General features: G+C 43.4%; 1 protein-coding gene across 1 annotated transcript; it reads right to left on the reverse strand.

Annotated features, from left to right (window-relative positions):
* Positions 1-282: 282 nt before the first annotated feature.
* On the reverse strand, positions 283-1,552 carry LOC121973156 (B-box zinc finger protein 32-like). The gene has a single exon (XM_042524739.1). The coding sequence runs from the start codon at positions 1,105-1,107 to the stop codon at positions 403-405; it is 705 nt and encodes a 234-aa protein (XP_042380673.1). The 5' UTR covers positions 1,108-1,552; the 3' UTR covers positions 283-402.
* Between the last annotated feature and the right edge of the window lie 22,292 nt (positions 1,553-23,844).

The following is a 23,844-nucleotide window of genomic DNA, read 5'->3' on the forward strand; positions in this document are numbered from 1 at the left end:
GCACAAATAGTTTATAAACCTGTCGTTTTGAGTATTATTGAACGGATGAGCCTAGTTTGATCTGACATAAAATTGTGGACAAAATTGCAATTGTTTATCGCCGTTTGTTAATTTAAAAATAAAATGTAACTTTTTTGACCACGCAATTAAGATATTTATTATTATTATTATTATTATTAATTATCTGGTCTCAATCAAACAAATAGGATAAATATATAAATACATGTTCTTGTTCGAATTCACAGCCATTTCTTTTGTATATTAGAGCTTAACCACAAAAGATGAACTGCACAAATCAATACATTTCTCTGGTAAAAACCCACCACAAGTCTGGCATGCGAATAAAAAAAGAAATAGAGGATTAAATTATAAAAATGTTCGAAACATGTGGCTAGAATCGCTCTACGGGCACTCGGCCCAGCCCTCCGCCGCGTCCGCGACTCGGACCCTGCGCGCGATCCGCGACTCGGCGGCGAGAATCAGCCTCGCGGGAACGCCAGAGCACGCCTCCAGCCGTCGAAGTGCCGCCCCACCGCCCCTCGACTCCACATCTGCCGCCTCAACCTGGAAGCTCTTGATGGAGGACCACAGCGCGGCCGCAAGCACCACCCGCAGCGGCTGGGCTGCGGCGGTCCTGCCGCACGCGGCGACAACTCGCGCCGCCACTTCGGCGCACCGCCGGCCGCCTCGCAACCCCATCCTCCGACTCCACCCGAGCAGGATTGCCTCTGCCTCACCAAGCTGCCTCTTCGCGGCCGTCGCCACTCGCCGGGGCGGCGGCGCTGCGGCGGCCGACTCGGAGGTCGAGAGGCAGGAGGACGACGCATCGGAGTGGTCCCGATCATCGGGGGAGCACGAATTGCAGATGCGGCGCACGCGGCCGGAGACGCAGAGGGCCGGGCCAAGCGCGTCGCAGCTCGCGCAGGCCACCCGGCGTAGGTGGCGAGCGACCAGGAAGTTGGCCCCGTGAACCGACGCGTCGCACGCCCAGCATAGGAAGGCCGCGTCCGCCTCGCAGTAAACCGCCGCCTCGCCGCTGCAGAGCTCGCACGCCGCCCTCTGCTTCATCTCCAAACATCCCCCCAAAAAGTTGTGATTTTTACCCATAGGAGAGACGAGGCTCTAGGGAACGCCTTCGATCGGAATTAGGGATCAAGAATTCGGAAAGAAAGCTTGCATTCCATCGACGGACCTCGAATATTATATAAACGACGCAGAAAAGGGAGGAGTCTAATAAGATTATATGGCGGTCGTAGAGCCATCCTTGTCCACATACCTCGTCTCGCTCGAACTGTTTCAATTCTTCTTCTTCTTTAATTCATGGCTGGCCTTTTTTTCTACCACATTTTCTCAATTTGTTTAACGTGTATTTAGACTAAGAACCAGTCTTAAATTCTTTAATCATTCTTGTTGGTGAAGGTGAAGAGCATATCGTATAAATATCAGCCATAAAAACGATTTAAAAACTAAAATGAGATATCGATTAATATGCTTTGATGCGCCCATAGAACACCCGCCGGTTCACCCACTCCGGGACCCATCGAGGTCTCCCTGCCCGCCACAAGTTCCTTCGAGGGCGTCGTGGCCAGGACCGACTTCGGACGCAAAATATCTGAAGGCTTCTCTCGGAATAACGAAATTGCCCTCATATTTTGTCGTGCCTTACGGGTATAATCGTCATTGGACGTAAAATAGAAAGGACCGTTGTTTCTCAGCCACGTGTTCGGGGCGCGAACGACACGGTGACGAGGACAAGGAAGAGACACGTGTGGGACAGTTGCGGTGAGATGCAACTGGTTACCGACGCCCTCCACGTGCGCTAAATCAGTCAATTTCTAATCTCGATAACTTTAAATTATTATAGCCATTTTACCAAATGGCGCTCTGCTATTTTTTCTTCAAACTATGATTTTAGCGTTTTTCGTCGAGTCGAATCAAATCAAATCAAATAATTTTTTAAATAAAATCTATGCATTGTACATTTTAGTTCAAATAAACGGTAAAAAAATCAAAAGGAGTCAAGTCTCAAATTAAAAGAAATATTAAGTACGAGCTATTAAAAAAATTATTAAAATGTTATTATAACAGTTATTAGTAGCTGTTACATGTGTTTAGGACTCAAAATTTATACCATATAAAAATTACTAAGTAACTATTATAATACATTTAAGATATCTAATAATTATTATAATGTGTTTAGGATGAATTTAAAATATAAGATTATAGCATCTATATAATAGTTTTACACTATGTTTAGGATGAAATTGAGATTTAAGATTGTAGTAATTTCATAACAATTTTTTTAAAAATGATTTTAATGAAATTTAAATAATATTGATCAAATTGATAAATAATATTTTGATATAACAATAGTTAGAGATCCTAAATTCTAAATCATAAATCATAAATCCTATATCATAAGTTCACCTTAAATACATTGTAATAACTACTCAATAAATTTTACATATTATAAAGGCTATTTAATAGTTTTTACATAGTATAACTCTTTAATCTTAAATTCACTGTAAATATGTTAGTTATTATGTAATTTCTACGTATTGTAATAATTATTGGATAACTTTTACATCTTGTAATAACTACATGATAATTTTTTTATATATTATAATAGTTATATGATAATTTTTATATGTGAAAGAAGTGCATGCGGATTTTCTGGCTCAAAATCTGCCGCCTCGGATCAAAGAATAATGTGGCCTATCCATTCAACTCAGCCCCCCACTTGTTTGGTGGACTTCAATTCCCCTGCCATGAAGTAGAAAGTGCATTACAGGAATCAGTTTTGTAACGGAGCTATATCGTTCATATCAACCGGTTTAATATGGTCGATTTCATAGTAAAATATAAAAAAATAATAAATTGTGAAAGATATTTTATCTTAGTGCAGTCATCCTTCTCATGGAAATATTAGACCCCCAATGAATATTTTATACCGGTTATAAATTAATTTCAAAAGCTAGTAGAATACGATGTCAATCCGTTGAACTATGGATGCAGCTTTCAAAACAGCTACAGAAGAAAAACATATACAGATGCCACCACACAGTGTTCAAACTGTCTTAATAGAATTTTCTTCTTTCTTAACAAAGCAACAAAACCACCACCGTCTCGAACTGTGTCACAGAATCTTACTTGGTTCTCCAAAGTTGAATGGAACAAATTTTCAATGACAACTCTGCAGGAAGCTTCTTGGTTTGTGATCTTCTGGTGCGGTCAAAGGTTATTATTCTAACTTAAATGAGAAGGAAGGAAGTCAAAAATATGTCAACGTGGTGCAAATAAACAGATCTGTTGCTTTGGAGTTGGGATCCACTAGCACTGAATTTCTTGAATAAGATTACAGTAGCTTCCGTGATTCAACGCAGAAACAAATTTATTTGCACTTTATCCATGATGTTGTAGAAAGACAAATAAATTTATATATATTATTTGTTGGAGATTTGTGAATGGAGAAGAGGTGATTCAACTCAGAAATAAATTTATTTGCACTTTATCCATGATGTTGTAGAAAGACAAATAAATTTGTATATATTATTTGTTGGAGATTTGTGAATGGAGAAGAGGTGATTCAACGCAAAAACAAATTTGTTTGCACTTTATCCATGATGTTGTAGAAAGACAAATAAATTTGTATATATTATTTGTTGGAGATTTGTGAATGGAGAAGAGGTGATTCAACTCAGAAACAAATTTGTTTGCACTTTATCCATGATGTTGTAGAAAGACAAATAAATTTGTATATATTATTTGTTGGAGATTTGTGAATGGAGAAGAGGTGATTCAACGCAGAAACAAATTTGTTTGCACTTTATCCATGATGTTGTAGAAAGACAAATAAATTTGTATATATTATTTGTTGGAGATTTGTGAATGGAGAAGAGGTGGAGGAGACCTGGAGCCCTATTATGAATGAAATTTTAGTCTTATATTAGGAGCTCCAAGGTAAATAGGTTGGTTTATATTGATTCACATATATTGAGGATGTGAACAAATACATGGAGAGAGGTTCTCTCTTAGGCATGAGTACATAGGGGTATAAATCTAGGGCTCGGATCGCTTGGCTAAGCTGCTCGGCCAACCTTCAACTCGCTCAATCTCTCTGCTCACTCGACTAGTTGTAAGCTCACTCGTCCAGTTTTAAGCTTGCTCGGGAGCTAGCCCGTTAGCCCGCTCGCCCACTGTGTAGCCTTCGTTCAGTACTTGGCAGATACCAACCTGTGATGACAGTCTAAGATTATCAACTCAGGTCATTTCAATAGGTAAGTTAAATTTATTTTATGTAATTTAAATTCAACTAAGCATCTCGTAGTTTTAAGTATCATTTGAGCTGATTGTTCACTGAGTGCAGATTTATTCTTAGTCAGTTTGGAAGAATGGAAAGTAAAATTTAAAAAAAATATATTCGAAACATATATGTTATTTAAATTTTAAGAGGGAAGCAATCAATTGTAGATAGTTTTGAAGTCAAAATTAATCTTCTTAAAATTGAAAGCAACGAATAAAAAAAATTACGCGTGTACCTTTTTCATTAGTAAAATGACACCATCTAAAAAAATAATATATGTATCGTTTTTAACTCGCAAAATTACATCATATATCCAAAAAATGACACATGTATCTTTTTTCACTTGCAAAATTACGCTGCATGTATCAACCTTCCTCAATCAAGGTAAACAGACATATAGAGTGATCATGTCTGAAAGTCGGTGAGATGGATGCTAGGGACATGGCGCTCCTGCTGACCTCCTGTGGACTTCGGTCCCGCCTCTTGTGGACTTTGCTCCCGCCTGCAACACAAGCAGCGTCAGTGCCGAGCCAGGGAAGGGGTCCCCGGTGATGACCCTCCGACGCTCAAGTCAGTCTCCGACGAAGTAAGAAGAAGCAACGAGAACTATAGCACAACAGTAGAAATCACGTGTAAAGCATACCTTTGCCGATGCTTGGACCCCTTTTATATAGAGCTCCAGAAGCGCGCGTACATGCTTCCCTAGGCGAGCACGCATCTCAAAGCTTTTCTTGAAAAGATGTGTCAGTAAAGTGTCCCTAACACAGTACTTTAACGGGGCGAGCATATCTCTGAAGTGATACTGGAAGCTTCCGGTGTAGGATCCTCTGTCGGACCATGCCACCTATCAGCGGCACAAGCTCCCAAAAGGATGTCGACAGATATCCTATTGTGTCTGTTGCTTGGAATAGCCGCTCGCCCGGAACTCCATTGTTCACATGCTATCTGCTGTTAGACCGAGGGGGATAGCCGCTCGGCCGAAAGTCCACTGCCCATATACTGTCTGCTGTCGGCCGAGTGGGATAGCCGCTCGGTGGAAGTCCACTGTCGTGATCCGTGATCAGTTGCTGGGCCGAGCGAGATGACCACTCGGCCAGAAGTTCACTGTCCACGTGCTCGGCTAACGTTGGGTCTACTGCTGGGCTGAGCGGAGAAGCCTCTCGGCTGAAGTCAAACTTCTGTCGATGTCATGCCTCGCTATCAGGCTGAGCGGGGTAGCCTCTCGGCTTCTGCACATCGTTCTCTCTTGAGTGTCGGGTGTTTGGGTGATGTGTCGAAGTTGACGACGGATCAGGGCCTTCTCCCATATCAGGGAATGTTTCGCCCAATCGGCCGATTTCATCCACTCGTTGACCATCTTGACTTTGACCTCCTTTGTCTGTTAGTTAGAGCCCTAGAGTCAATCATTTGATGATTATTGTATGGACTCATTGTATCATATTCTTGTATATAAATAAAGGTATTTGTTTTTGGTTATTATACTTACTTGTATTGGTGCCAAATAACTAAATATAATAGCGTCCTTGAGTAGAAGGTTCTTACCTATATCAATCGATTGGTTTAATCGATAGTGAGATGATATAGGGAACACTACTCTTAATCATTCCTAGTCAAGTATTAACATTCAGGGACAATGTTAATGTGACGAGACTAGCATGTAGGTCAACTCGATGACTTGATCTAACAAGTCATGGATATGGAGATATCAAGTTGACACATGGGTATGTATTGGAGAATGTATACTGAATGACCCGCCATGAGAAAGTATCATGGATCGTTATATGAGTGTCATATACTTTCTCATGTGGCTATTAGTATGACTACTAGTCCTTGGACCTGAAGTCACCATGGCTCCCTACATAAGGAGTTACATACTTTGGTTTCGTCAAACGTCACCCGTAACTGGGTGGACTATAAAGGCGATTACTGGGTATGTAACAAATTATGCGGAGGGATGTGAGTGATGTAGATGGGATCTATCCCTCCTATATGACGGGAGTGATATCGATATTCTTGATAGAGTGAGACCACGAAGTGCATGACCATACCCAAATGAGTCAATATGAGATATTGAGCTCATTTGATTGAGTGAGTCTACTTGGAGTTCAAGATTTAGATTGATTAGAGAATGACACGGTCTATGCCTCACATTGATCAATCTAGATATTTAGGATAGAAGGACAATGTCATATATTGTGAGGAGTCACAATTAGTAGTCACAAGGTGATGTTGGATCTCAACATTCTTATAACTTGGGTAGTAATGATGTGTTGCTAGATACCGCTCATTACTTATACTTCTAAATGGGTTTAGGAGCATTGCCAATGTTATAAGAACCTATAGGGTCATACACAAAGGGCAATTAGATGGAGATTAGGTTCATTTGATGAACCTAAAGGATTAGGTTCATGTGATGAACCAAATTGGATTAAGAGTAATCCAAATTGAGCTAATTGAGTTGGACTCAATTTGGTTCATGTGTTAAGTCAGTCTAATTTGGACTTAGACTCATTTAATTAATTTAATTCCATGAATAGAGATTCATTAAATTAAAATTGACTTGAACCAATGGTTAGATTAAATCAACCAAGGGAGAGAAGTGGTCAAGTTTGACTTGACTTGAGAGGAAGATGAAGGGTCAAGTTTGACTTGACCATTTGCCACCTCATTGGTGAGTTAGCAAAGAGTGGGCCAATGATGATGCTCCACATCATCATGTTTACTTAAGTGGGATGCCACCTCATGGGAGTTACCAAGAGTTGTGACTCTTGGTATCCCATGGAGGTTACAAACCTCATGAAGTGGTCGGCCACTTTTAGTGTGGAATGAATTGATTTTCATTAAAGTGAATTCATTTCTTCTTCTTCCTCACAAGCTCTCATCTTCTTCTCCCTCTCCTCCACCTCCTTGGCCGAAACTTCTAAGGGTGCTATCACACCTTTTAGTTGTTTTCTCCATCTCTTGCTTGTCTGGATACACATAGAGGAGTGTCTACTTTGATACCCTCGAGATCCGGCGAACCTTGGACGAGCGGGATATGCGAAGGGTTTCGCATCAAGGGTAAATTTCTGTTCTTCCTTGTAGATCTAGGTTAGAAACTCGTACATGAAGTTTTTCGAAATTTTATAAACTTTGCACAGATCTGTGGCATGGGTTTCGGGGTTTCCGCAACGCAAAAAGCGGTTTTTGCGGCCCGAAAAACCCAACAATGGTATCAGAGCCACGTGCAAAGCGTGTACGAGTTTGTTTTTGTTTTATGACAAAAATTCAGATCTGTAAGTTTCAGTATATTTGTGATTTTTATAGATTTTATGGGTGTTTTTCTCGTAGAAGCGAAGCACAAGTGTTTAGACACTTGTAGGCTTCGACTATCAAGAAGATGTTTCCGAAACGACAAGGTTTCGCCCCAAATCGTTTTGGGACAGCGGGCTAAGGCGCCGTAGGATCGCTAAGGAACACTCGTGATGGTTATATCGCGGGTAGGGGTGCTGCCCCTGACCCCGCAAGGGGCTTCGTTCCGCAATTGCGCCCGAAAATCGCTAAACGGGACCACCGAGAATTTTTACTCATAAAAATTGTAAAAATTATGGAAAATTTACAGAAATTTATAGAAATAACATAATTTAGAATTATGTATTATTTTGTGATAGTTATGGCTCAAAAGACCCAATTAGATTGGAAAAATTGTGCTGTAATTCATAATATGGCATGCGTGCCATTTTGTGTTTGTGCGTGTTATACTTGATTCGCGACCTGCGCGTCGTGCCTTCCTCTATTTTATATTCCTGTTGTAAAATAGTTTTTAGACTCGAATGTAACTCGAGTTTCAAAATTATAATGTACAAAATTGGAGCGGTGGAAGGTCCACTCGAGACGGAGTTACGAGGAGAGCGTGAGCAACACAAGGTGGTCAATGGAAGGAGCTTGAGAAGCTGTTGACCTTAGGGTGACCATCCGATCTTCTCATTGTCTTGAGAAGATCGTAGTAGGGCCATGATTAATCACAAAATATTTAATTAATTGCTTATGTGTGTATATGTGATGCATGCTAGAATAGTAATTAATTAGTGCCTTGACGATTAGATTAGATCTAAATCGCGTACATGATGCACCCTAACGATTAGATTAGATCTAAATCGCGTATATGATACACCTCGTCGATTAGATTATATCTCAATCGCGTCAACTCGTAATGCCTACCATGCCGTGATACCTATCACTATCTCGATCACATGTTGTTGTTGAATCTGCCAAAGCAGAGCAACACATATTATCTTGGTAGGGTACGAAGGGACAATCTTGGTCCCGCCTATCAACGCATGGGTGAATACAACTCAATTAGATTGAGCAACTAGTTAACTCAATTGGATCGAGTTTAACTATAGGCATTTTCCGATGGTTGGTAGATACGTCAAAATCACGTTTATATTAACTCTTGGGTGTATTAGTCAAAGCTAACTCGAGTTTTAATATAAAATACGGATCTTGATCCTATAAATAAGAGTTGCATAGAGATGTAATTCTTAATTAGTTACCTACCGATCATACTAAGTCTTGGGCGATTTAGCCAAAGCTAACTCAAGGCGTAGTATGATGTGGATCTTGTCCCACATGAATTATAGAATTTAGTGGGAGCATCATTTAATTAAAGGTCTAATTAGATTATTAATAGAATATGATATTTATTTATTTTCTGTATTTTTCTGTTGTAGATAACCATGACGTCAAATACGAACTCTTTCTCCTCGTGTTCCGTCCTTGAGAAGGACAAGCTCAACGGAGCAAATTTCTTGGACTGGTACAGGAACCTGAGAATCGTTCTCACACAAGAACGTAAACTGTACATTCTGGAGCAGCCCATTCCGGAGGCACCTCCTGCCACTGCCACGCGAGCTGACCGTGATGCTTACAAGAAGTATTAAGATGATGCATTAGATGTGTCATGTCTTATGCTCGCGACCATGAACTCTGAGCTTCGGAAGCAACACGAGTTGATGGGCGCTTATGATATGGTTGAACATCTTCGTCAACTATATCAAGGACAAGCGAGGCACGAGAGATTCGAGATCTCTAAGGCACTGTTTCAGTGCAAGATGCAAGATGGGACTCCCGTAGGCCCATATGTACTCAAAATGATTGGGTACATAGAAAACCTACAGAGGTTGAGATTCCCACTTGGCCAAGAGCTGGTCACTGATCTGATTTTGCAATCCTTGCCAAATAGCTATAGTCAATTCGTTCTAAATTATAACATGAACGAAATTGACAAGCCACTGCCCGAGCTGCTTAGCATGTTAAGAACTGCTGAGCTCAACCTTAAGAAGGTTAAGCCCAACTCCATTTTGATGGTGCATAAGGGCAAAGGCAAGGGCAAGCCCAAAGGCAAGAGAAAGTCCCAAGTCAAGGGCAAAGGCAAGACACTGAAACCCAAAGGAGGGGTCGCCAAGGATGCTACCTGCTTCCACTGCGGTCATACCGGGCACTGGAAGAGGAACTGCAAAGTGTACCTGGAAGATCTTAAGAAGAAGAGAAGTGAGACTTCCACTTCAGGTATCTATGTTATAGAAGTCAATCTATCTATTTATTCATCATGGGTATTAGATACCGGATGTGCTTCTCACATTTGTACTAATGTGCAGGCGCTGAGAAATAGCAGGACATTGACGAAGGGCGAGGTGGACCTACGTGTAGTAAATGGAGCACGGGTTGCTGCTGTTGCTGTAGGATCTTATCATCTATCTCTGCCTTCTGGGCTTGTATTAGAATTAGATGAATGTTGTTATGTGTCTGCTTTAACTAAGAACATAATTTCAGTTTCTTGTTTGGACAAGAAAGGTTTTTCATTTATAATAAAGAACAAATGTTGTTCAGTTTATTTAAATGATATGTTCTATTGTAGTGCAACTCTGATGAACAGACTCTATATTCTAGACCTTGAGAACCCTATCTATAACATAAGTACCAAGAGGTTCAAGTCAAATGACATGAACCAAACATATCTCTGGCACTGTCGCTTAGGTCATATAAATGACAAACGCTTATCCCAGCTCCATAAGGATGGTTTGCTAGACTCATTTGATTTTGAATCATATGAGACATGCGAGTTATGCCTTCTAGGCAAGATGACCAAGACTCCCTTTAGTAGGCACAGTGAGAGAGTGACTGACTTGTTAGGTCTTATACATAGTGATATATGTTGCCCTTTCAATGTCACTGCTAGAGGTGGTTATAGGTACTTCATTACATTTACTGATGACTTCAGTAGATATGACTATGTGTATTTGATGACACATAAGTCAGAATCCTTTGAAAAGTTCAAAGAATTCAAGAATGAAGTACAAAATCAGCTTGGCAAGAGTATTAAGATACTTCGATCAGATCGAGGTGGTGAATACCTTAGCCATGAGTTTCGTGACTATCTAGCTGATTGTGAGATTCTATCTCAACTCACTCCTCCTGGAACATCACAGTAGAATGGTGTATCCGAAAGGAGGAATCGTACCTTATTAGATATGGTATGATCTATGATGAGTCACACAGATCTTCCTATGTATCTTTGGGGCTATGCTCTAGACACAGTAGCCTTCATTCTCAACCGAGTTCCATCCAAGGATGTAATAAAGACACCATATAGGATATGGACTGGGAGAGATGCCCAGGTATCTTTTATGAGGATTTGTGGTTATGAGGCTTACGTTAGACGTCAAGTCTCGAACAAACTGGGACCCAAATCTGACAAATGTTATTTCATTGGATATCCCAAGGAAACAAAGGGATATTGCTTCTACATTCCCAGTCAACACAAGGTAGTTGTGGCTAAGACTGGGGTATTTCTAGAAAGGGACTTTGTTTCTAGAAAGATTAGTGGGAGTACGTTCGATCTTGAAGAATTTCAAGATGTGGACCATAACACTGAAGCCTCGATGGAAGTTGAACTGGAACCACAAAGTATTGTGAATGATGTTGTTCCGCAAGGAGTTGAGGAACCACAACTAGTTCAAGTAGACCTACCTCTTCACAGATCTGATAGGGTACGTCGTCAGCCTGAGAGATACTCATTTCTCTTGTCTGACCATGATGATGTTGTGCTCATTAAGGATGAGCCTACCTCCTATCAGGAAGCTATGATGAGTCCAGATTCCGAGAAATTGCTAGAGGCCATAAGATCCGAGATGGAATCCATGTACACTAACCAAGTATGGACTTTGGTTGATCCACCTGAAGGGGTCAAACCCATTAGGTGTAAGTGGGTCTTTAAGAGAAAGACTGGCATGGATGGACTTATTTATAAGGGTCGCTTGGTAGCTAAAGGTTTCAAGCAAATTCATGGTATTGACTATGATGAAACATTTTCTCCAGTAGCAATGTTTAAGTCCATTCGGATCATGCTTGCTATTGCAGCATACCATGACTATGAGATATGGCAGATGGATATCAAAACCGCATTTCTGAATGGAAACCTGCTCAAGGATGTGTACATGATACAACCTGAGGGTTTTGTAGATCCACAACATACTAGTAGAGTATGCAAGCTGCATAGGTCCATTTATGGACTAAAGCAAGCTTCTCGGAGCTGGAATCTTCGATTTGATGATGTAATCAAACAGTTTGGTTTCATCAAGAACGAAGATGAGCCTTGTGTCTATAAGAAGGTTGTTGGGAGCACAGTTGTCTTCCTTATATTGTATGTGGATGACATACTACTCATTGGGAAAGACATCCGTTTGCTGCAGTTTGTCACGACTTGGCTAAGGACTTGTTTCTCAATGAAGAACTTAGGTGAAGCATCCCGCATTCTAGACATACAGATCTATAGAGATAGATCTAAGAGATTGCTTGGCCTAAGTCAGAGTACATATATTGACAAGGTACTTCTACGGTTTGTCATGCAAAACTCCAAGAAGCGATTTCTGCCGATGTCACATGGCGTGAGTCTTTCGAAGACTCAAGGTCCCTCTTCTAAAGAGGAGAGAGACTGCATGGATCAGATCTCTTATGCCTCAGCCATAGGATCTATCATGTATGTCATGCTATGTACTCGTCCTGATGTCTCGTATGCTTTGAGCATGACGAGCAGATACCAATCAAATCCAGGTGAAAGTCATTGGATAGCGGTCAAGAATATTCTTAAGTACTTGAGAAGGACTAAAGAATATTTCTTGAAATATGGAGGCGATGACGAGCTAGCTGTAAAGGGTTACAGTGATGCCAGCTTCCAGACCGACCAGGATGATTATCGATCGCAGTCAGGGTTCGTGTTTTGCATAAATAGTGGTGTTGTGAGATGGAAGAGTTCGAAGCAGGACACAGACTTTGATTCTACAACAGAGGTCGAGTATATTGCTGCATCAGAGGTAGCAAAGGAGGCAGTTTGGATCCGCAAGTTCATCACTGAACTTGGGGTGGTTCCTAACATTGCTGACCCTATTGAGCTCTATTGTGATAACAATGGAGCAATTGCGCAGGCTAAGGAACCTTGCTCACACCAGCGGACCAAACACATACTACGACGCTTCCATCTCATTCGAGAGATCATCGATAGAGGAGATGTGAAGATTTGCAGAGTACCCACTGAGGCTAACATCGTAGATCCCTTGACCAAGGCTTTGGCACAGAGAAAGCATGATGATCACACTAGGTCATTGGGCCTTAGAGCCTATACTGATTGGCACTAGTGCTAGTGGGAGATTGTTAGTTAGAGCCCTAGAGCCAATCATTTGATGATTATTGTATGGACTCGTTGTATCATATTCTTGTATATAAATAAAGACATTTGTTTTTTGTTATTATACTTACTTGTATTGGTGCCAAATAACTAAGTATAATAGCGCCCTTGAGTAGAAGGTTCTCACCTATATCAATCGATTGGTTGAATCGATAGTGAGATGATATAGGGAACACTACTCTTAATTATTCCTAGTTAAGTATTAACATTCAGGGACAATGTTAATGCAACGAGACTAGCATGTAGGTCAACTCGATGACTTGATCTCACAAGTCATGGATATGGACACATGGGTATGCATTGGAGAATGTATACTGAATGACCCGCCATGAGAAAGTATCATGGATCGTTATATGAGTGTCATATACTTTCTCATGTGGCTATTAGTATGACTACTAGTCCTTGGACCTGAAGTCACCATGGCTCCCTACATAAGGAGTTACATACTTTGGCTTCGTCAAACGTCACCCGTAACTGGGTGGACTATAAAGACGATTACTGGGTATGTAACAAATTATGCGGAGGGATGTGAGTGATGTAGATCGGATCTATCCCTCCTATATGATGGGAGTGATATCGATATTCTTGATAGAGTGAGACCACGAAGTGCATGGCCATGCCCAAATGAGTCAATATGAGATATTGAGCTCATTTGATTGAGTGAGTCTACTTGGAGTTCAAGATTTAGATTGATTAGAGGATGACACGGTCTATGCCTCATATTGATCAATCTAGATGTCTAGGATAGAAGGACAATGTCATATATTGTGAGGAGTCACAATTAGTAGTCACAAGGTGATGTTGGATCTCAAGATTCTTATAACTTGGGTAGTAATGATGTGTTGCTAGATACCGCTCATTACTTTTGCTTCTAAATGGGTTTAGGAGCATTGCCAACGTTATAAGAACCTATAGGGTTACACACAAAGGGCAATTAGATGGAGATTAGGTTCATTTGATGAACCTAAAGGATTAAGTTCATGTGATGAACCAAATTGGATTAAGAGTAATCCAAATTGAGCTAATTGAGTTGGACTCAATTTGGTTCATGTGTTAAGTGAGTCTAATTTAGACTTAGACTCATTTAATTAATTTAATTCAATGAATAGAGATTCATTAAATTAAAATTGACTTGAACCAATGGTTAGATTAAATTAACCAAGGGAGAGAAGTGGTCAAGTTTGACTTGACTTGAGAGGAAGATGAAGGGCAAGTTTGACTTGACCATTTGCCACCTCATTGGTGAGTTAGCAAAGAGTGAGCCAATGATGATGCTCCACATCATCATGTTTACTTAAGTGGGATGCCACCTCATGGGAGTTACCAAGAGTTGTGACTCTTGGTATCCCATGGAGGTTACAAAGCTCATGAAGTGGTCGGCCACTTTTAGTGTGAAATGAATTGATTTTCATTAAAGTGAATTCATTTCTTCTTCTTCCTCACAAGCTCTCATCTTCTTCTCCCTCTCCTCCACCTCCTTGGCCGAAACTTCTAAGGGTGCTAGCACACCTTTTAGTTGTTTTCTCCATCTCTTGCTTGTCTGGATACATATAGAGGAGTGTCTACTTTGATACTCTCGAGATCCGGCGAACCTTGGACGAGCGGGATATGTGAAGGGCTTCACATCAAAGGTAAATTTCTTTTCTTCCTTGTAGATCTAGTGTAGATCTAGGTTAGAAACTCGTACATGAAGTTTTTCAGAATTTTATAAACTTTGCACGGATCTATGACATGGGTTTCGGGGTTTCCGCAACTCAAAAAGCGGTTTTTGCGGCCCGAAAACCCCAACATTGTCATCCACCATGGCAGCAGGGTGGGGCCCCTCCTCATCATCGCATCACAAGTCTCCCCCTCAAATCTAGTCGAAGGATGATATAAATCTGACTGACTAGACAATTATGTGAGCAGATTTCCTCCCGATCGGCCTTCGACCTTGTGTGGTCTCCGAGCGGGATATCGTCGATCAGCCTTATGAGGCTTGTCGCTTGGTCATAAGCATGCTCCCTCGATCTGATCGACGGGACGAAGATTTGCACTTGTAGAAATTTTCCTTGAGTTGTCTCGGGCGAGCGTGGGCTAGGCTGATGTCACCTAGCTTTCTTGGGAATCATCCAAATCCCGCTCATTAAGGCTGAACATGTTCCCACACCTTCATTAATTGACGGCCCATGGTGGTGCGCCACGTGTCATGCCCGCCGCCGCCACACGCCTGACGTGACAGGCGTGATGTGACGTTTGACGGTTTGAATTCAACGATGAGATCTTGGCCTGAGTTTCCATGCCGGTTTGGAAACCCACTCCGACTCGTATCCGATAAAGGAAGGCAATTTGCCAGTCGGGAGCTCAGAGAATGGTGTGAAGGTTATGACATCCAACAAGCCTTCACCTCGGTGGTCTACCCTCAAGGCAACGGACAAGCCGAAGTCGCCAATCGGGAAATCCTCAGAGTCTTACACGCTCATCTCGACCACATGGGAGGCAGTTAGGTCGTTGAGCTCCCCAGTGTGTTGTGGGCTCTCCGCACGACTCCTATGGAGTTGACCGACATAACCCCATTCCAGTTGGTGTACAACAGCGAAGCAGTTGTCTCCATGGAGGTCAGAGTGGAGTCCGATCAGGTGCAGCTCTATGACGAAGGGAACGTTGAACGAAGGCTGATGGAGCTCGACTTGGTGGATGAAGCGCGAGCAAAAGCCGCAGTTCGACTAACGGCGTACTGACAGCGAATGAAACAGAACTACAACCGGCGAGTGATCCCGAGGTCCTTCCAGGTCGACGATCTCATCTGGAAGAAAATAAAGTCGGTCGGCAACGTCGCCAAGCTTGAGGCACCATGGACAGGGTCGTTCAAGGTCGTGCAGAAGCTCCGTTCGGGCGCTTACTATCTAGAGGATGAAGAGGGGAGGCAGCTCGAGAGGCCATTGAGCGCGAATCATCTTCAACTTTACGGGGCTGGATGAGAGGTGCGTAAGTGAATATTATTTTGTATTCTTTGTATGTCTGCTGAACACAGGACAAAATTTGAATAAAAAAGCAGAAGCCTCTTGAAGTACACCTTTTTCGACAATCGAGCGGCGACCTTAAACCTGAGTTCAAGGCATTTGTCGAGCGACGACCTTAAACCCGAGTCTTCATCAAACCGTCAAGCGGCGATGTTAAACTCTCATCTACATTGGCAGTCGAGCGATGACCGTAAACCCTCGTCTCCATCGACGATCGAGCGGCAACCTTAAACGTGTGTTTGAAATGGTTGGGGTCTATATTAAATCGTCGAGTGGTGACGTTAAATGCGAGTCTACATCAAATTATCGAACGGCGACGTTAAACTCTTGTCTCCACCAACGGTCGAGCGGCGACCTTAAACCTAAGTCTTCATCAAATCATCAAGTGGCGACATTAAACGCGTATCTTCATCAACAGTCGAGCGACGACTATAAACCCACGAGTCAGAGATTCCCGTGCTGATCGAACGGGTTAAAGTTGTATTTGCGCCACAGGCTCAACGTTAGAAACTCTCGTGCTGGTCGTTCAGGGTCGAGCGATCTTCACCGATGGACCAGCTTATCAGCACACCTATCTCCCCCGTTCGGGGTCAAGTGATTTTTTCTGGTCTCAAATCAGCATACGGGATTTCTCGTCTCCCCCGTTCGGGGTTGAGCAGTTTTCAATGAATAACTGACCGTAAACCCGGGCTATAAAGTCTTCAGAATATAGCGGTTGTTCGGCGTTGTCCTTTAATATACTCCCAGGGTCGAGCAGGAGACCGCGGAATCATAAGCACTAAATACTAGAGGGGTCGGTCGGCTGATAGAAAAATTATGAGCAAAGCTAAGAGCTTTGGCAAATAATCAGAAGTCAAAAAACATGCAAGGAGGTTAAGCTCGTCTGAACAAACAAGCATGCATTTAAACTTCAAAATTGTTTACAAAACTTCAGAATTACAGGGACTCTCAGCCTCACTCAAGATAGTCTAAGGCGTCATTTGGAAGAAAGGCGGTGAGCTTGTCCTGGCTGATGACATTGCTGGTTAGAGCAGCTGGTAAATGGCTTCCTTCTTGGAGCTGGTTGATCGTCTCGTCGATCGCCAGATCGAACAGCCGGAGGGCCCAGTCGGCGACTTTGTTGTAGAATGTGTCCGAGCAGATATATGCTTGCTTCATGGCATCAAACTTACTCCCTTCGGCATCTTGATAAATCCTCAAGGTCGCTCGAGAGCCCTCCAACTCATCCTTGGCAGCAGCTAGCGCAGCATCCTTGGAGGCAATCTGGTCACGGAGGGTCATTTCTTCGGTCGAGCGACTGTTCCGCTCGGCAATCAGGAAGTCTTCGGCCTCCTTAAGCTTTTGGACGAGGACCCGGGCCTCTTTATTCTTCTCGTCGAGGTCAGCGATGGCTCGGTTCTTCAGCGCGTTCGCCGACTCAATCTTATTGTCAAAAGTGGTGACTTATTTGTTGAGTCGCTCCAGCATCGTAGCCTGGCCGGCGCTCTTGGCTCGTTCGGCCTCAAGTAATTTGTCGCTCTTTTCCAGAGTGACCCTCAACCTGGTCACCTCGGCGTCTGTTTTCTCCTGAGCGACGGAGGATTGGCCGCTCGACGCCTTTAGTTTTTTAACTTCCTCCTCCAAAAAGGCGAGCCTTTGACACATAGCCAAGCTCTCCACCCAGTACTGTGAACAAGAAGCAAACGTAAGTGTCGATCAAGAGTGAATCATGCAAATGTAAGGTGAGACTTATCCCAGCGGACATCTGGTTGTGGCTGTCCGTGAGCGCCCCTGGGGGCATCATCGCAGCGTGGGCACGAGCGTCCTCCCAGATCTTCACGAGCGGCCCTTAGATGTGAATTTGGTGCTCAGGGGCTCGAGACTCAGTGCTCGACTCGCGATACTCCTCGGTCGGCAGATGGAGGATCGTTGTGATATGTCACTGCCCACTCAGAGTCGATTGAGCCAAGGTTGCTCGGCCAGATGGGCGGGAGGAGGATGTCAGACGGATGCCGAACTTCTTAACCTTCGAAGGCGGCGACATGAAGGCCACCGGAGGTGCGGCGACGGTTCCCTGCGGTAGCTCGGCTAAGGAGGGAGTCCGGTCGGATGATGTAGTGGTCGCGGTTTCTAGAATAGGGGTCAAAGTTTCGACATGCTCGGCAGTCCTCACCGTCGAGGAAGCGGAACACGACAATGGCTCCGAGCGGCGCCTTTTTCGACGAATCAGTGGCTCCCCTGAGGAGGCCAAGCCGAATGCTCCCTCAACGCGGACGAACTTCAGTCGCTCGGGAGGTTGTTGCAAACCCTCAGCCACCCCAACACTGGGAGTCTTGATGGTCGTCTCTTCGCCCACCACAACGGGCATCTCCTCTCTCACGTCGAGCGGATCTTCATGGGAGCCGACCCACTGCAGGCCACGGCTAGTTAGTTCTTCAACAGTTGCTGCATTGATCGCGACATCCTTGAGCTTCGCCCTGCCGGCCAGACGTACTTGCATCATGACTTCGACTGCAAAAGAGAAAGAAAAAATCAGTTCGCATCAAAGGAAGAGGTAAAGAAGCTTCATACCTAGGTTGGTCAGTAGCCGGGAGCGGATCGGACTCAAGCCGAAGATATGCAGGATGCCCTCTAGCAGCAGCTTATGGATGTCATATTTTTGACCGACTAGTACAGACGCATGAAGAAAAAATACTCTTTCCAATGTTTGTTGGAGGTCGACTAGATGAGGAAAGTCCCCGGATCGGATAGTTTTGGATAATAAAAATAATGAAAGATCTGGGAAGTAAGGGGGATGTCGTGGAGTTGAAACAAAACAACGACGACGCACAACAATCAGAAGGAGTTCGGTATGAGTTGATTAAGGAAAATGTGAAAATATTTACAAACTGCAGGAATGAATGGATGAAGGGGGAACCGCAGACTGGTGATAAATTGGTCTCGGAAGAAACAAATGTAGTCAGTTGGCGGAGAATTGGGTCGATCAGACAGAGAAGGCAGAATGATCTGATGGTCAGGAGGAATTTCAAAAGCATTGTACAGGCTCTTAGCATTGCCCCCATCAAACCTAAACTCCATGGATGTGTACCAGAGTCCAGGGATAGAAGCAAGCAGTCAAGAAGTGCTGGCCATCTCAAAAATAGATGAAAAGGGGAAGAAATGCAATCGAAAAGGAAGAAAGGTCGCTGGAATACTGTCGAAACAAAAAGAAATGCCGAAAAAGATCGAAAGTAGCAGCGATGGGGAGAAGGTTTACGAGAGAAAGATCACCGGGAAAGCAGAGGTTGCCGGAGAAGAGGCACGGAGGATCGCCGAAGAGTGGATTGCACAGGAACATAGAGACGGTCGGGCTTATAAGGATCGGGCTCGGCCGATCGGAGTGAATCATGCAAGTGTGCAAATGAAGCGGTGCAACGGGCTTATAAGGATCGAGCTCGGTCAATCGGAGCCGTCCGATCTAGGTCGCGGAAACCCAGGCCAAGATATCACTATTGAATTCAAACCGCCAAACATCACATCATGTCTGTCATGTCATGCGTGTGGCAGCGGGCATGACACGTGGCGCACCACCACGGGTCGGCAATTAATGAAGGTGTGGGAACATGTTCAGCCTTAATGAGCGAGGATTTGCATGATTCGCAAGAAATCTGGATGACATCAGCCTAGCCGCACTCGTCCGAGACAACCCAAGGAAAATTTCTACAAGTGTAAACCTTCGTCCTGCTGATCAGATCAAGGGAGCATGCTTATGATCGAGCGACAAGCCTCAAAAGGTCGATCGACGATATCCCTCTTGGAGACCACATAGGGTCGAAGGCCGATCAGGAGGAAATCTACTCACATAATTATCCAGTCAGTCAAACTTATAGCCTCCTTTGACTAGACTTGAGGGGGAGGCTTGTGATGCGATGATGAGGGGCCCCGCCCTACTGCCACGGTGGAGGACAAAGGAGGTCAAATTCAAGACGATCAATGATGGATGACATCGGCTGATCGGGCGGAACATTCCTCAATCGGGGAGAAGGCCCCGATCCGTCATCAACTTCGACACAACACCCAAACACCCAACGCTCAAGGGAAAACGATGTGCAAAATCTGAGTGACTACCCGCTCGGCCTGACAGTGAGGCATGACATCGACAGAAGTTCGACTCAGCCGAGGCGCTTCTCCGCTTGGCTTAGCAGCAGACCTAACGTCAGCCGAGCACACAGATAGTGAACTTCCGGCCGAGCGGCCATCCCGCTCAGCCCAGCGACTAATCACGGATCATGACAGCGGACTTCCGCTGAGTGGCTATTCGGCTCGGCCAACAATAGATAGTACACGGGCAGTGGACTTCCGGCCGAGCGGCTATCCCGCTCGGCCCGACAACAGATAGCATGTGGACAGTGGAGTTCCGGATGAGAGACTATTCCGCTAGGCCAAGCAACAAACATAACAGGATATCTCTCGACATCCTTTTGGGAGCTTGTGCCACTGACATGCGACATGGTCAGACAGAGGATCGTACGGCAGAAGCTTCCAGTGTTACTTCAGAAATATGCTCGGCCCGTTAAGTTACTATATCAGGAATACTTTACTGACACGTCTTTTTAGGGAAAGCTTTGAGATATGTGCTCGCCTGGGGAAGCGTACACGCGGACTTCCGGAGCTCTATATAAATGGGGGTTCAAGCATCGGCGGAGGTATGCTTTACACGCGATTTCTACTGTTGCGCTACAGTTCTCGTTGCTTCTTGCTTCGTCGGTGATTGACTTGAGCATCGGAGGGCCATTGCCGGGGACCCCTTCCCTGGCTCGGCATTGACGCTACTTGTGTTGCAGGCGGGAGCGAAGTCCACAAGAGGCAAGAGCGAAGTCCACAGGAGATCAGCAGGAGCGTCACGTCCCTAGCATCCATCTCACCAACTTTTCGATATGATCATAAAGAAAGAGATTTCTTTCCCTTTCCATTCTTTTCCCATGCCCCTAGATGTTGGTGTAGGAAGCATCAGACGATCGAACCCAAGTTTTGAAGCAACCATGGATCCATACTTTCATCAATTTATTGGTGATTTTCTTTGATTCAGTGTTTCAGGTGAGACTAGGACATTATTTTAGCAACCATGGATCCATACTTTCATCAATTTAGAGGTGTTAATCAGACTTATAATTCAAAAATAAGCTCTTGTCAGATGTGTGGCAGTCCTTCCCATTCAATTTATTAATTCCCCATCATGTACCCAGAAGCAAATGCTTTTCCTAATGAGCCTCAGTGTTATCAACATCAATATCATGACATATATGATCCAGCTGCTAGCACTCATATTCATGGTTGGGGAGATTATTCAACTCAATATTATCAACCCCAACAGATTCCTGAGCAGTATGGAAATATATAGCAACATGTTATTGAGCACCCTTAGTGCTACAATTTAGACTGGATGACCCATCAAAATTTCATGCATAGGAATGAGCAACAACAATTGGATTAATCTTTTCCAACATATCAAAGGCCATTGGGATTCTAGGGTGACTCAATGCTTACATGGTCACAACCATTCCCACAAATCGAGCCAATATTCTTGGGTGCATTCAAGAACTCTAATGAAGAAATCCTTGTGCAAAGATGTGAAGAGCTCATGCAGAAATTTACTTTACAGTTTCAACGACAAGCCAGTCTCGATGCAGCAAAGATACAAAAGGTATAGATACAGTTAGACTAGATTGCATCATCCATTAGCCAGATGCTAGCACAAGGTACCAGTCAGTTTCTAACAGAGACTATTTTTGATGGTATCGACGTTCTTGAGGAGATGGATTATGGAGTTTGTGATACAGACGACTAAGATTTTGTGGCTCTATAGGACTCCTCTAGTTTTTTGTGTTGTGATATTGTAGTTAATGATGATTCTAACTTTGTTGATATTATTGTTGTTGATTTTGTTAATGATGTAAGTGTTGATGATGATGGGGAGCCAAGTGAGCTTGACTATGCATTTGTTGATAAGAAGAGTGTAAGGACTTGTGCTAGGGAGGTAGAGCCCCAATAATCACTTCCTTTGGTTGCAACGCCACCTGAGCCAGATCTAGAACCAGAACCATTACCTGATCAAGAGGAGGTCGCAGTCACTCTTTTAGCACCTCTAGGTACATTTAAGTATTGCGAGGTTAGTATCTCTTATGATCTTTTAAAAAATTTCATTGAGGTACCTATAATTGATTTTATTTAATATGATGCATTTCTTAATACATTGTTTGTAGAGACTGATGTTATTCCATTTTTTTACCCTGCATGCGTGCGGGAGATACACACTTTCCATCTTTATAGGTTTCTGGAGTGGTTACTGTTGGTGCAATTGACACCGATGGTCAAACTAAAGTTTTGATGAATGAAAAATAGATTAAAGTTAGATGTTGTGTCGTTTAACCTTCTTATCATGTGTGCAGGAATTGACAAGTCTAGAAGACTTGAGACCAGATTGAAGCCCAATTAGGTTTGAGGACCTGATAACTGGCGCAAAGTCCAGATAGGTCAAGAAGTAACCCGATATCTTGTAGGAAGTCCAGCAAAGTCTGCGGGACCTAACAGCTAACCGAATCTAGTTGGGCATGCAGATCTGACAACTATGAGAAGACCTGGTGGGTCAAAAGGTAAGTCAAGTAACTGTAAATTATAAGTGAGGTAAGTCACTAGGAAAAAGTGATCCAGTGAGGATGAGTCCCAGTTTGGAACTTTAGGTGCTGGTCTAGCTTTGATATATTTTGAAAGTCTAAGCTGAGACCATGACTAGATCTTGGTCTTGAGAAGATATGATCTAATTAATAATCTTATTAAATTATACTAACTCTGTTTTGCAGGTTAAATAACTTTTTGTTTGACTAACAGATTTTTGCAGGAGCAAAAACAAAGTAAAGCCTCCGATGAATAGTATCCAAGGCATCTCAAAGGATTGAGGAGGGGCCTCGGAACTGCGTGAAGGTGCCCTGGATCCAGAGGAGGCTCCCTCACGTGGGTGAACTTTGAGGATAAAGTTCTCTCAGTGGGGAGGCACCCTGGAGTGCGCTGGAGGCACCTCAGAATGTGTGGAGGCACCTCGAAACGCCTGGAAGGCGCCCTCGAGTGGATATAAGCTGCAATCCACACGACTTATAGTGATCGAAGCTTAAGGGATCAAATTTACACCTAGAGGCGCCTCGGTTGAAGTTGGAGGCACCTCGGTTGAAGTTGGAGGCGCCCTCAACACTACTTAAAATGACTGTTCGACAAGCTACTCAAAGATTACTTCTCCCCAAGCCACTACGACTCTTCTGCTGCTCCAAACACGTTGTACTGTTGCTGCGCTACTACTCCGCAACATCTAACTGTTGCCGGCAGATCAACACTGACACATGAGCTCATTCAAAATCTATACTTCTAAGTGTTGGTAACAATTTCATATTTTGCAAAAGGAAAGTGTAGGTTGTTATATTTTTTTCATTTTTCGTACTTGTACTCGATTCTCTCTTTTAGCGGTTCCAGAGAAGGCTTATAGTGGATTGCACATTGATACGGTTTGAGGGATCGTGGATATTGGAGTAGGAGTCGTCGAACGCTCCAAACCAAGTAACCAATCTCTCGTGTTCTACTTCTCGTGTTTTTGTTTCTTTCTTTCCACTGCACTTTGTTTTAAATTATTAAAAGACTCTGTTTTTAAAAATACACGTGATTCACCCCCCTTCTCACATGCGCATCGATCCTATAGTTACTCCAGCTGAATCGTTTTTGACCTCCAAAAAGAATTTTCAAAGAGCAAGTGGTGGGAAGAGAGGTAGTGACTTCAACTCATAACATTTCACTCTTAGAGTGGATTTTAC

This window comes from Zingiber officinale, chromosome 4A (assembly GCF_018446385.1).
Source record: "Zingiber officinale cultivar Zhangliang chromosome 4A, Zo_v1.1, whole genome shotgun sequence".
NCBI lineage: Eukaryota > Viridiplantae > Streptophyta > Magnoliopsida > Zingiberales > Zingiberaceae > Zingiber > Zingiber officinale.

What these genes read in the sequence shown, in the direction of transcription:
- LOC121973156 (XM_042524739.1), bottom strand. Translation starts at nt 1,107, where the DNA reads ATGGGTAAAAATCACAACTTTTTGGGGGGATGTTTGGAGATGAAGCAG.